General features: G+C 40.7%; 1 protein-coding gene across 1 annotated transcript in view; it reads left to right on the top strand.

Moving 5' to 3' along the window:
* Positions 1 to 10060, top strand: part of LOC112056286 (inositol 1,4,5-trisphosphate receptor) — a gene marked incomplete in the record, with an annotated part of 65508 nt that extends 55448 nt beyond the window's left edge. Inside the window, 10 exon segments of the mRNA XM_052889401.1 lie at positions 665 to 857; positions 2057 to 2179; positions 2407 to 2579; positions 3115 to 3279; positions 3887 to 4064; positions 4566 to 4783; positions 5492 to 5657; positions 7000 to 7160; positions 9184 to 9348; positions 9732 to 10060. Of these exon segments, the coding sequence (XP_052745361.1) occupies positions 665 to 857; positions 2057 to 2179; positions 2407 to 2579; positions 3115 to 3279; positions 3887 to 4064; positions 4566 to 4783; positions 5492 to 5657; positions 7000 to 7160; positions 9184 to 9348; positions 9732 to 9824 (1635 nt within the window).
* Positions 10061 to 15254: the final 5194 nt, after the last annotated feature.

The raw sequence follows: 15254 nt of genomic DNA, 5'->3' as shown, positions 1-15254 counted from the left end.
CCAAAGACACCAGTCATATGGTGTATATAGGTCAAAGTGGTGCCGTAGAATTATGGTGTTGTAAAAAAAACTATTCTCATAATATGTCAAAATACTCATGTCTCAAGACACTAAGTCTTAAGTCACGTTATGCTCTTTGAGCACGCCAAGAGGCTGGGGTGCTCTGATTGGTAGAAAGGGTTGAATGGGCACGAAAAACCACACGGACTAATCCCGATGAGGGCTGAATGGAGCTGGCTTGGATATCAGGTCCGGAAAGCGTGCGCTGTTAACGACGCTTGCAATATAGCTGCGCAATCGATGGTTGCTTGTATCAGGCTTGTCACTTGTTGCTGGGCCTGCACTGTTTGTTGTCATTAATTGTACTTCACTACGATTATACGATAAATAATTGTGAGTTTGACGGGCTTCGTATTGTTTATAACGGGCAGTAAAAGCGCGCGAACCGACCGAACACTCTGGCGTCATTCACGAGTTCAAGTTTCAGTATTAGTATATTAATCTATGTTCACGAGACTGTCTGCGTGGGCGACGCATGTTCGATTCCTGTCCCGCATTGGCAGGAACAGCCTGTATGTCACAACTTGAAAAACTGCTATTCTACAAGACTTGTACCCAGTAATTATATGCTTTTGAGTCATCAACTGTACGTTGTCGGGTTTAGATAGTCCGCAAAGACCGGAGCATGGAGCAAATCGTGTTCCCCATTCCCGAGATCTGCGAGTACCTGCCAGCGGACAGCAAAGCCCGCGTGCTGCAGACGGCGGAGTGCGACGAGAAGGGCAGCAAGGTTGCGGACTTCTTCGCTCGCCTCGACAACCTGTTCCACGAGATGAAGTGGCAGAAGAAGCTGCGCGGTAAGTATTCCAAAGGTACGGGGCATACAGGTTATGTTGTGTGTTCGCCTGGAGATGCACGTATGATACCTCTGCTTTAACTATTAATACCCCATAATAGTTGTGGTGTAATGGAAAGTTCTGTAATTTGCCTGTTTTGGCTATTAACAAAGTGTGCTTACTCCCCAAAGATTCTGAAGAAGGAGGCAATTCGATCGGCTACACAAGATGTAGAATTTATTTTGTTATTGATTAGTAAATATTTTAAGGAATGTTCATTTTAAAAGAGCAACAATTTTTTTGCTGACTCTTAGCAGAACCTGTTTAAAAGTGCTTGTATACTAATTGTAATTTTGATGTGTCCATCTTTATATATAGAGGACTTTTTTTTTCGGAACTAAGGGCTATACTTTTGCTTGGACTCACTGGGATTTCCCGGAAATGTGGTTTCAGTAAAATCAGTTATTTTTAAAGAACGCAAAGAACTTTGCACGCACAATCTCCGACAAAATAAAAAAAATCCTCGAACATTTTTACTAACGTCATATTTGCGCCAATTTACTAACCCTTACAAGTTACACTAAAACCTGCCTGCCTTCAGCATATATTTTTTAATTGTTGTTATACTTGATACCCACTAAAACCAAACTAATCTCATTTCCTTAACACGCATGGATTGATTGATAGAATGTAAAACTAACTTTTTGTGTGCTGTTTTATGTTTACTAATAAAACATTATATTGTTTGTTATCGAAATCGTGGCAACCTTCGTAAATCTGTCCAAATTTAATCCTTTTTAGAAAAATAAATTTAATTATTTCAATCTTCCTCAAATTACAGAATGTAAAGTTAAAAAGCTAAAATTAAAGTTATAATGTAATGTTATCGAAATTGAGACAATTTGGGTGAATTAAAATTAGTTAATTGTCAGATTAATATAATATCTTTTTAATTTTGCTATTTCCTACTCACTGTGGTTCTTTAATAGTTACCTGTAAGCATCTATACTAATATTATAAAGCTGAAAAGTTTGTTTGTTTCGTTGCTAATCTCAGGTCCGATTTGAAAAATTATTTCAGTGTTAGATAGCCTATTGATCGAGAAAGGCTAAATATTATCCCCGTATTTCAACGGGAACGGGAACCACAGGTAAAACCGCGCGGCGTCAGCTAGTATAATATATGAATGTTTATTTGAACTGTATATTTGTACGACGCAGGTCAACCGTTCCTATTTTGGGTGTCGTCCTACATGTCCCTGTGGAGCAATGTGCTATTCAACTTCGCCGTGCTCATCAATGTCATCGTCGCGTTCTTCTATCCCTTCCGAGAGGAGCATCTTGGTGAGTAATTAAATTATTTTTTCAATACAATATTGGCAAGTAGTGGCAGTTGTTTGAGACACGTGATATTTAATTACTTAAAATGCACACAACTGAAAAGTTGGAGGTGCATGCCTCGGACCGGATTCGACCCACACCCTCCGGAATCGGATGCAGAGGTCATATCCGCTGGGCTATCACGTCCTCTTTTCTTTTCTACTTCGAACACCTTTTTTTCTTGTGTCCAGAGCTAGGCCAGCACCTGTCGCTGGTGGTGTGGTGCGCCACGCTGGCGGCGGGCGCGCTGGTGACGTGGCTGCCGCGCAGCTCGGGCGCGCGCGCTCTGCTGGCCACGGGTATCGTGCGCCTGCTGTTCTCCGCCGGCCCGGAGCCCACTCTGTGGGCTTTGGGCATGTTCACTGTGAGTGACTAACGAGATAATCTCGTGAAGAGATGTAGACAAAACTCAACTAATGGCGGTGCAAGCGAAAGGGGTGTGGATTTAATTCTACTCCTAACAAGTTAGTACGCTTCCATCTTACTTGAGATTGAATTTTTCTCTCTCTTGAAAATCTCTTGAGAATCTGCGTTGGGACGAAAGAGATGGGACTGAAACAACTCCGCAAAAACTAACAGACGCGGTTTTACTTGAGGAGTTTCCAGTCCCGTGGGGAATAGGCGGATAAAATGTAGCCTATACAAATTACGTGGGTTTTGGGAAACGAATTTTCAAAATCAGTTAAGTAGGTCTTAAGATTACCCCCTAAAACCTCACAAACTCTCTAACTTTACCTGCTTATAACACTAGCTCATTCCACGCATTCATAGGTAGAACGATAGTTTTAAAAGTACATGGTTGCGGTCGCGGTTTTGTTTAGAAGGACTTCTAAACAAAACGGTTTGGAGTTTTTGGTTGATGATGATGATGACGACTGTACATGGGTATCTGATTCCAGATAGTGGTGAAAGGCGTCCACCTGGTCAGCATTATGGGTAACCGCGGCACGCTGTCCAAGTCCACCCGCAGCGTGCTCACCGACCCAGAGCTGCTGTACCACGGCGTCTACCTCATCTTCTGCTTCCTCGGCATCTGCTGGCATCCGTTCTTCTTTTCTGTTCTGGTGAGATCATTTTGTTTCAAACTATTAGAGACCAGTCTCTGGACAATAGTCCAATTATTTTTCCCTTTTTTATAAGTAATGCCAAGAATAAAAAGAACTGCAACCTATGTAATGCAAAAGCTTTTTAAGGACAGATGAAATAACCTTGAAATATATACGTAAGCGATACGAGATATTTTGGGATGATTATGTATTGTAGTTCCACATGACGATAATCTGAATCTGAATCTTAAAGCTGAAAAGGAATAAGAATCAAAATACTTGGACCTTGCTCACGAGATTGCCGCCATGTGGAGTGTTGAGTCAACTATTATTGTTCCAATAGTCGTTTCAGTCAACGGTTTAAAGCGAAAAGCTTCGACCAACACCTTAAGAAGCTTTTGCTTAACTGTTGGATCAAGAGTCAGATACAGTAGGCAGTGATTCTTGAGACGGCGCGTATTGTGAGCAGGTTCCTCACTCTGGAACCCTGACCACCAGTTGATTGGGCACTCAAATGTCCCGCAGCGGGAGGCTTTTTTGAATTTCTTTTTTATAAATTGTATTAGTGTTTTGTATTCTATTAACATAAATGAGAGAAAAAAAAAATTTTACGCCCTGGTTGCAGCTGCTGGACCTGGTGTACCGCGAGGAGACGCTGCTGAACGTGATGCGCTCGGTGACGCGCAACGGGCGCTCCATCCTGCTGACGGCGGTGCTGGCGCTGGTGCTGGTCTACATGTTCTCCATCGTGGGCTACATGTTCTTCCGTGACGACTTCCTCGTCAGCGTCGACCGGCTGGACGGTGCGTATACACAATCGACCGATATTTGAAGAATAAAGAAGAAGAAGAAAAAAAATCGACCAATTGCGGCCGAACCAGAAGTATTACTCTCTCTCTCTTTCGTTGCATTGTTGCGATTGGTTATATTGGTTTGCATTTGTCTTTTACCTTCACAAAACATGTCGTGGGTTGCATTTTAGGTCTAGGAGACGCTGCTGACCTTGATCCTTTGACTCAGAAAGGGAATATGGAGTATGCGAAAAGCAACCTAAACGTCTATATCCTTTGATTACACAGACTTTGAGTTTAGACGCAGAGGTTAGTTTTTTTTCACAGCTCAATGAGTTCACTTAACACAGTATTTGGTAATTCCATTGTATACCTCTTTACGGTCCTTAGAAAAAAGGTCTTCTCTGACTGACAGATAAAAACATACCGAAGTTATCTTATATTCTTTCCTTCCTTTTATCCTTTAGAAGAACAGAGTCCTAAAAATACATGTATATTGCCTATTCATTTTAGATGACGACGATCCATTATTCGAGCCGGACAAATGCACGTCTGGCGAGGACCCCGCAGCCAAGTACCAGCGCGCGGCGCAGACCCGCTTCGTGTCCATCGGAGGAGAGCTGAGGGAGAGGAGCTGCGACTCGCTCATCATGTGCATCATCACTACCCTCAACCTGGGGCTGAGGAACGGCGGCGGGATTGGAGACATCCTGCGCTCGCCGGCCAGCTTTGTAAGTTTTGTCTATTCCTTGAGTTAGTATTATCTCAACGCCGTAAGTGAAATGATGAACTCTTTTGTACGATTGGTAAGTGTCAAGGACATATTATCTCGTCATGAGTGGATATTAGAGAAATTGGAATTATCGCTCTTCGTAAGACAAAGGGGCAATGATCTCGTGCCGCGCATTATTGGCGTACTGGTGTAGTCGATTTTTGTGTACATTGGCTTAATATTAGGTGATTCGCTTGCTCATAATAATCAAAGTACTGTTAAGAAGTATTAAATGTATGAATTGCTTTAATATTTCCATGAATTGCTTTTATATTTCCGTGTTACGAATTATGTGTGTCCGTTCATAATGTAGGTGCTGAAACACCCCATATGGAAAGCGCCATGTCAGCATCTACAATAATGGTAGGAGACAGCTAATGGCTATTTCACAGGGCACTCCAACAATGGTGACCTTGACCACTGACTTTTTCACTGGTGTCTGTCACTTTAGGACATAGATTAAGTCCGGTTAACGATTGACCCTGACAAGAGTGCAGTAGGATAACTTGCTTGAGTTATATTACTGATGTAGAAGTTTTACGTACCTACTTACACTCTAGATACATTCAACTTGAAGTCTAACTCAAATTTGGGCTATCTTTTTTGCAATCTAAGGAGAGCGTTTTTAATAATATTCTCGAAACTCAAAGCCAATCATCTGTATCAGGAGCCGCTGTACGTCGGGCGCGTGGTGTACGACCTGGTGTTCTACTTCGTGGTGATTGTCATCGTGCTGAACCTCATCTTCGGTGTGATCATCGACACGTTCGCCGACCTGCGTAGCGAGAAGCAGCAGAAGGAACTAATTCTGAAGAACACTTGCTTTATATGTGGTGAGTGTTAAACTAAGTCAATAGTGCTTTTTGAATTTTGATATTTCTCCGATAAATGCCCAGCGTTAACATTGGATGTTAAACGCATGTGACGTCATACGCAAAATAATAAAACAACATCATTGACAATTTTGGGAAAATCGTTTATGGTCTTAAGTATGTTTGACAGTACTTGCTTAGTATGTAGTGAGTTTCGGACAGGAATAAATATAAAATCAATATTTGGCGACCACGGACAAAAACCTATGGAAATAAAAACATATTATGCGAGGGTGCTCAGTTATATAACAATCTGCCAAACTCCATTAAGGAGTTAAATAACATAAAAGCATTCAAGAAATCGATTAAATCCTACATCCTCACAAACTTGGACAAAATATTGAAAAAAAAATGTAATTACAATTTTGTTACAATAATGCATGCTGTCTGCAAAAATGACGATATGTTAACTCTAAGTTAAGTGAACAGTACGTTCTTTTTTGGAGAAATAAATATCTTTAAACCGACATAAGTTGCTTAATATCACTTTCACAAGTTCACAAGTTCGTGGTTTCTTTCCGATATTTAAACCACTGACGACGTTACACGCCTGTGACGTCATACACAAAGGACTAAAGCATCATTGGCTATTTTGGGAAAGTCGTTTGTGGTCTAACGAAATTATGACAACTTTTGCGTTACACTCTTATATGAGAAGTGATTCGAATTTAAGACGCTCTCTCTCAAGGACAATTTTCAAGTATAAGCATTTCTCCAATATGTTACCAGACGTTGTACGTTGTAAAGTAATAAAGCATCATTGACAATATTTAGAAAATCGTTTGCGGTTTAACGAAAGCTTTGTGGTACGCAGCATTGTCGCTGGTCAAACGTTCGAGCTACACTACCGTTAACGCTAGAGGATAGTGGATCATCATATCATCATATCAGCCGATGGACGTCCACTGCAGGACATAGGCCTTTTGTAGGGACTTCCAAACATCACGATACTGAGCAGCCACCTGCATCCAGCGAATCCCTGCGACTCGCTTGATGTCGTCAGTCCACCTGGTGGGGCAGCAGGTAGATAGCAGTGGTATATTGGATGATTAGAGCTGCAGCTTTTAATGTAACTGTACAAGCTGCAACTTTGGATAGAAATGAAAAAAAACATGAACTAAACTAACAACAAAACTTTTTGTTTTCTTTTAATTCCTTTATCAAACCCCCTCCTTATATTTTTGTATTCTGTGTTCCCATGTTTTGAAATTCGTATAAATTTCAGGCGTTAATAGTTTCCTTGGGTCCAAAAAACGATGTAAATTTCTTTATTGGAAGAAGATTAAAAATGTGTTTCTCTTAGGACTGAACCGCTCTGCCTTCGACAACAAGAAAGTTTCGTTCGAAGAGCACATAAAGAGCGAACACAACATGTGGCACTACCTGTACTTCATGGTGCTGGTGCGCGTCAAGGACCCCACCGAGTTCACCGGGCCCGAGAGCTACGTGCACTCCATGATCAAGGTATTGTGTGTTAGTGCTGCTCGCCGTAGACAACCAGGTGTTGCTCGAGGAGCACATCCAGAGCGAGCACAACATGTGGCACTACCTGTACTTCATGGTGCTGGTGCGCGTCAAGGACCCCACCGAGTTCACCGGGCCCGAGAGCTACGTGCACTCCATGATCAAGGTATTGTGTGTTAGTGCTGCTCGCCGTAGACAACCAGGTGTTGCTCGAGGAGCACATCCAGAGCGAACACAACATGTGGCACTACCTGTACTTCATGGTGCTGGTGCGCGTCAAGGACCCCACCGAGTTCACCGGCCCGAGAGCTACGTGCACTCCATGATCAAGGTATTGTGTGTTAGTGCTGCTCGCCGTAGACAACCAGGTGTTGCTCGAGGAGCACATCCAGAGCGAACACAACATGTGGCACTACCTGTACTTCATGGTGCTGGTGCGCGTCAAGGACCCCACCGAGTTCACCGGGCCCGAGAGCTACGTGCACTCCATGATCAAGGTATTGTGTGTTAGTGCTGCTCGCCGTAGACAACCAGGTGTTGCTCGAGGAGCACATCCAGAGCGAACACAACATGTGGCACTACCTGTACTTCATGGTGCTGGTGCGCGTCAAGGACCCCACCGAGTTCACCGGGCCCGAGAGCTACATGCACTCCATGATCAAGGTATTGTGTGTTAGTGCTGCTCGCCGTAGACAACCAGGTGTTGCTCGAGGAGCACATCCAGAGCGAACACAACATGTGGCACTACCTGTACTTCATGGTGCTGGTGCGCGTCAAGGACCCCACCGAGTTCACCGGGCCCGAGAGCTACGTGCACTCCATGATCAAGGTATTGTGTGTTAGTGCTGCTCGCCGTAGACAACCAGGTGTTGCTCGAGGAGCACATCCAGAGCGAACACAACATGTGGCACTACCTGTACTTCATGGTGCTGGTGCGCGTCAAGGACCCCACCGAGTTCACCGGGCCCGAGAGCTACGTGCACTCCATGATCAAGGTAAGGTGTTAGTGCTGCTCGCCGTAGACAACCAGGTGTTGCTCGAGGAGCACATCCAGAGCGAACACAACATGTGGCACTAACTGTACTTCATGGTGCTGGTGCGCGTCAAGGACCCCACAGAGTTCACCGGGCCCGAGAGCTACGTGCACTCCATGATCAAGGTAAGGTGTTAGTGCTGCTCGCCGTAGACAACCAGGTGTTGCTCGAGGAGCACATCCAGAGCGAACACAACATGTGGCACTACCTGTACTTCATGGTGCTGGTGCGCGTCAAGGACCCCACCGAGTTCACCGGGCCCGAGAGCTACGTGCACTCCATGATCAAGGTAAGGTGTTAGTGCTGCTCGCCGTAGACAACCAGGTGTTGCTCGAGGAGCACATAAAGAGCGAACACAACATGTGGCACTACCTGTACTTCATGATGCTGGTCTAGGACCCCATCGAGTTCACATGTATTGTGTATCAACTACTTTTTTTTTAATGGGTTTGCGCTTGGCTATAATCATGCCTGATGGAAAGCAATAATGATGTCTAAGATGGACTCAGACTAATTACATAAGGATATGCAGTATCGCACCCAATTTCAGGAACAAAATTGTCTGTCATTTTGTGAATAAACTTGTCACTTCACTCTTGTCTTGAAGGTGTTCAGATTGCAGGTAGCAGGAAATGCAGATAATGGATGTCATTCATCGAGTGAATGGCAGGCCCTTTCGTTTTTTTTTTTTGGATAGAAGCAGGCGTTACTTTGCTGAAGTTCATCGTGATTATATAATGATTTGTGTATTTTGCTATCATCCGCGAAAAGCCGACGAACCCATGCGACAACGTCGAACGAAAACTGATGTTTTGACGATATGAATGTTTGTTACTCTTCCACTCCTTAACTACTGAACCGAATTAGCTGAAATTTGGTGTTAAGATGTGTTATAGTCTGGATTAACACATAGACTACTTTTTATCCAGGAAAAATCCATGGTTTCCGAGGAAGTTGTGATTATATAATCGTGTTTTTTTTTGTTCCAGACCAATAACCTGGACTGGTTCCCGCGTCTGCGCGCGCTGTCGCTGATGGGCGGCGGGCAGGGCGAGGGCGGCGAGCTGGAGCTGCGCAACCTGCAGGCGCAGCTGGAGCGGGCGCAGGGCGCTGTGCGCGCGCTCACCGACTTGCTCACGGATCTGCGGGATCAGGTGACGTAAACAAAATCATCATCATCCATCATCATCATTATCATGTCAGTCGATGGTAGTCCACTGCAAGACATAGGCTTTTTGTAGGGACTTCCAAACATCACGATACTGAGCCACCTGCATACAGCGAATCCCTGCGACTCGCTTGATGTCGTCAGTGCACCTGGTGGGGGGTCGACCAATATTGCGCTTTCTAGTGCGGGGTCGCACCTCGACGACGACGACGACGACGACTACGACAACGACGAGTCATCGACGATGACGATGACGATGACGATGACGATGATGATGATGATGATGATGATGATGATGATTTGTATTCATAAAGGACCTCTGAACCATTGTCAAAATTATTTATTTTGCAATTTTTTCTATTATTACAGATGACGGAACAACGCAAACAGAAGCAGAGAATCGGACTGCTCAACTCTACGTCTGCGTACTTGCAGAACTTGCAGATGAACATGCCGCCGTGAAACAATACTCCGTGCCACATATAACTATAATTGTTGGTGTTTGTCCGACGACGTTTTTGTTTTATTTATTGACGTTTACAGTTCCGTTTGACAGGGATTTTGTTAGAGCTTAAAGCATTGACCTCTTATAATAAACGGACGCACAATCATGTAGAAAATTTTACTTGAAAACTGGCTAATTTTACTTTGACAGTTTACGAATTATTGGTAAAGAAAATTATACTTGAAGGCTTTTAAAGATCAATTCAATAAAATCCCAAATTCAACCTTGAGGTTTAAGTTTAAGGTTGAATTTGCAAATGCGACTACTTGAATTGAATGCCAAGAAGTTGTGCTTGGCGCTCATTGAGTGGGGACGTTTTTTGGTCGCTGATTGTGCATCTACTTTTTAATACGAGATCGATGGCTTAAAGTTGATAGATTTATGACCGGTTTTACCATCTTCTGATAAGTCTCTGATAGGTTATTTACAAGTTACGTCTTTGTCATTTGACATAAAGAAAGAAAGTGACGAAAGTTACAGTCAAAGTATCCGACACTATAGGGGGCCTTGCATGCGACCAAATGAAGAGAAATAGACAAAATGTCGTCCAATGACGGCCGAGTTGTCTCAATATCATCTCTTTTGTTCCTACGCAATGATAGAGACAGCGGTATTATCGGTATTTTTTTATTCTTTACAAGTTAGCCCTTGACTACAACCTCACCTGGCGGTAAGTGAAAATGCAGTCTAACATGAAGCGGGCTAACTTGTGGCGGGAAGAGGACACCTTTCGGTTTCTACACGACATCGTACCGGAACGCTAAAACGCTTGGCGGTATGTCTTGTTGTTGAATTTTGTCTATTTCTCTACACTAGATATGTCGTTGGTCACATGTTAACACTACTGGTCTAGCATGCGTCAATAACGTATCTCGTGTACAGCAAACGACATATGGTCAACGAACTGAAAGAAAGAGAGACCTTTATTTTAAATTCATTCGCTATTGGTCTACATTTGTGTTTCTCTCGTCTCGAGAGATGTGGTGAGCATTATAGGCCTGCAGAAGGTGGTGAAAGCGGCCCATAAAGTTATACCATCAATGAAGGTTTAAGTAAAACCACAAGCTAATACCTATTTGAAGCTAATATTTAATAGGTTATTGACAAAGATATAAGAAATAGTCATAGATTCTAGAATATAGTGACTTCCTATAAACTATTTGTTCTGACTTTTGGTTTCATTTCTAGGTATATCTATGTATTAAGTAATCGCACAATAAAAAAAAATATTAAGGGCCAGTTTCACCATCTTCAGATAAGTGTCCGATAATTCACAAATTTTGTCTCTGTCACTTGACATAAATATATAGAAAGAATACCCAAGTGTTCCAGTAAGTCAACGTCAAATAAGTTGTATTTTTTTGTCATTTTCTTGCTTTATGTCAAATTAATTGTATCCAACCTTCAAGGTTTTTAAAAACCTTGAAGGTTGGATACAATTAATTTGAGATAAAGTAATAAAATGACAAAATATGCGACTTTTTTTTTTATTCTTTACAAGTTAGCCCTTGACTACAATCTCACCTGATGGTAAGTGATGATTCAGTGTAAGATGGAAGCGGGCTAACGTGTTAGGAGGAGGATGACAATCTACACCCCTTTCGGTTTCTACACGGCATCGTACCGGAACGCTAAATCGCTTGGCGATACGTCTTTGTCGGAAGGGTGGTAACTAGCCACGGCCAAAGCCCACCAGCCAGACCTGGACTAATTAAGAAAATCTTAATCTGCCCAGCCGGGGATCGAACCCAGGACCTCCGTCTTGTAAATAAAACTTTTTTGACGTTGACTTTCCAACACTAATCAGGAGAGATGAAACCGACCCTTAATATTAAATTCTTGCTCAGAGTCTCTGTAAGTTTGAGATCAAATGAAATACGTATGAAAATTCTAAATGTTTTACTAGTTAGAATATTCTAATTTGGTTGTGTACATAACTTTAATGCTGTTCTTATACTATTATCTGGCAAGCTCGTTGATGACACTGCCATGATATGCGGGCGACGGGGGGAAAGACTGCGCGGGTGTGAAATCGCGCGTAAGGGGAAGTGAGGTGCATCATTCATTCATCGCTACATGCGTGCGTGTGTGTGTGTGTGTGGAACTAATATTAACTAAAGTTATCATTCACAGTTCTGTTTATTGTTTTAGATATTTTCTGTTTTGATGGCCTAAAGTGCCTTTGCCCTGTATCAAACTTAGTTGGGGGGAGGGCAATAGACGAGCGGCAAATTCCGAATAATCTCTTTAAATTTTGATTTACCCTACCCCAACTCTTTCACCACCAAGTATTGTTTATAACGTTTGTAATTTCTGCAGCCTTTTGATGTTTTTTTTTCCGGGAAGTACTATCAGATTAATATTGTAAATTACTTTTAATTAATGTATTTTTACTTTCATACATGAGTGGTCCCGAATACCTACGAGGAAACGGCACTAGCTACGCCCCTGAACTGCATGTTAATTTATTTATTTACATAATTTTTGTACCTTATCTTACTTATATTTTCTAAATAAACTTAATCGCATGTAATTCAATTTCTTTTTGTCCAAATTATTTGCACTATTCTTTAACTTTATCAATTCACGCCAATTATATTTTTATTATAAATAAAAAATAAGATGAATATTGTATGGAAGACACAAAACTTGTGACTACGAGGGTATTTGCTAATTCGTCTCATTTATTGCCAGATATTTTTATTATAATTGTGCAATTTACATCAAAATCTGCTTATCAATTTTTTAACAGGTAAACATATCTGCTCATAATCAGTAGTTCCTTATTAAAAAGGACTAGCTGATGCCGCACGGTTTCACCCGCGTGATTCCCGTTCCTGTAGGAATACAGGGATAATATAATATGTAGCCTATAGCCTTCCTCGATAAATGGGCTATCTAACACTGAAAGAATTTTTCAAATTGGACAAGTAGTTCCAGAGATTAGCGCGTTCAATCAAACAAACAAACAAACTCTTCAGCTTTATAATATTAGTATAGACAGTAGTATGGAAATGTATATTATGGCATATTGTGAAATAAGTAATGTATACAACCTAATTAGGAAAATTATTATTTCAGAGTAATACATTATATTTATATAGAGTACTTTATTAATGTGATCGCACACGTTTCTTCTACACTAGTAATAACTTATTGTATATTGAAAGTATAATGATTTTTTTATAAAAATAAATCTTCGAAATCATGTAATGGTGTAAGATGTCCGACCATACTTATAAACTCAGAGGCACAATTGTCCGCCCACTTTATTATACTCGCGTCAAATTAAAGTGGGCGGATAATAGTGCCTCTGAGTATATAAATATCTTCGAAATAGTTTTTTAGTGATTATGTGATGTGACGGATTTGATAGTGTGTATTTTAATGTTGAGAAATTTCTATAATTGTCTATGGGCAAACCTTTGGGCGGTTTTCCCATAGTGGTTTAAATTGACGATGGAGTTATTTTTCGTATTTTTCTTATATTATAGTATGTTAAAAACATTATTTCAACGTGAATGCTGAAATATGAACTGGTGGGCAATATTTTTGGAGTTTACTCCTTAAGAATCGTTTTTTTCATATTTAGATCCCGGTATGAAAAAAATATAGGCAGTAAAATTCGATACACGAATGATAGCGTTACGTTTTTTGTGCGCAACCTATTCTGCGCACCTTTCACCTTGCGCTGAACGCCTTTCACTTTCCAGGCGTAGGTATTACATAATGTATGCTGCGGGGCAACATCTATTTAAACAGATCTAAAAGAGTAAACTCCATTCGTGCGTCGAGGCTGACACACACTTTTTTTTTTTAATTTTATTGACTACCTGTCAAATGTCTAAATACTTGCATTTAAAATGCATATTATAGATGTAAAGAATATCCATTACAATATATTTTTCATTATTTACCAAACATATTTTGAAAATTGGGACTTTTATATTTAGGCATCGTGTCGTGGTATAAAATTAACAAATTCAATTTTTAAAATGCAATATTATCAATTTAAAAGTACCTATTTCTATTTTTGTTAATTGGGGAGGCGTTTTTTAATATTGTATTAATACAATTTTGATTATGTTTATTTATTCATATATTTACTAAATTAATTAAATGTTATTTTGCCTTTTATGGCTATTTTAGTTTAAAAAAAAAGGTTAAAATTCAAACTAAAAAAAGATGTGTTCAAATTCATCATCTTTTAGTAAGGCGATTGGCTGTAAATTATAACTAAAATAAAAATACCCAGCCAAATATAAGCAATACTAATGTATAGTAGAATATTTTTAGTCAAACATTTAGTATTTGTATGTATTTTAAATAGAAATAAAATATATTTAAACGTAGCTAATGAGGTAAATTGAGCCGTGACAGCCCAGTGGATATGACCTCTGCCTGCGATTCCGGAGGGTGTGGGTTCGAATCTGGTCCGGGGCATGCACCTCCAACTTTTAAGTTGTGTGCATTTTAAGAAATTAAATATCACGTGTCTCAATCGGTGAAGGAAAAACATCGTGAGGAAACCTGCATACCAGAGAATTTTCTTAATTCTCTGCGTGTGTGAAGTCTGCCAATCCGCATTGGGCCAGCGTGGTGGACTATTGGCCTAACCCCTCTAATTCGGAGAGGAGACTCGAGCTCAGCAGTGAGCCGAATATGGGTTGATAACGATGACGACGAATGAGGTAAATAAAATCCTTCCTAATTAATAGTAAAATGTGTTCGTCCGTTTGTCTATAATTTTTTTTTCAACCCTTCGCTTATCTCACTTGCCTATGAGTTTGTACCTATTCGATCTTGTGAAAGCTTCTAATAACCTATAGACCCGCAATACCTAACAAATTTTCGTTCCAAAAGTAAGCCATTTCTGTGTCTAAGTGAGCTTAAGAGCTTAAGCCAATTTCCCCTTACCGACACGCACTCAAGCGTACTTATCATAGCGATGCGTCAAGGGCTCCCATTTTGGGGCACATAAAACTGCTTACGAATCGTGCGACTACACACTATGTACTTTAAATATAAATCTATGCGTGAAAATAATTTTAAAATAATCACGCGATCATCAATCCACACGAGTAAAGTGTGCTTCTGTACTTTAAAACTGTAACATGTTAAATTCTGTACATTGAAGATTTTTCAAAAATTTTATTTTGAAAGCATTATTTATAATCGATACTGAAGCCAAAAAAAAATTGTCTGTCTGACTGTCCTTATTTCAATACAGAAGCCAAAAATTCTTTTTTTTATCTGTCCGTATTTTTGTTGACTGCGCATCACTATTTGGACCATAATACGAAGAAAGTTATAGAATACTTTTTGTCTCAAAAATTAAATCAGATGGGGGTAAAACAAGGGTTGAAGTATGGAAAGTCCTTAATTTT

The sequence above is a fragment of the Bicyclus anynana genome, chromosome 25 (genome assembly GCF_947172395.1).
Source record: "Bicyclus anynana chromosome 25, ilBicAnyn1.1, whole genome shotgun sequence".
In the NCBI taxonomy this organism is placed as follows: domain Eukaryota; kingdom Metazoa; phylum Arthropoda; class Insecta; order Lepidoptera; family Nymphalidae; genus Bicyclus; species Bicyclus anynana.
Note: the sequence above shows the minus strand (reverse complement) of the source record. Positions and strands in the feature narration are given on the sequence as shown.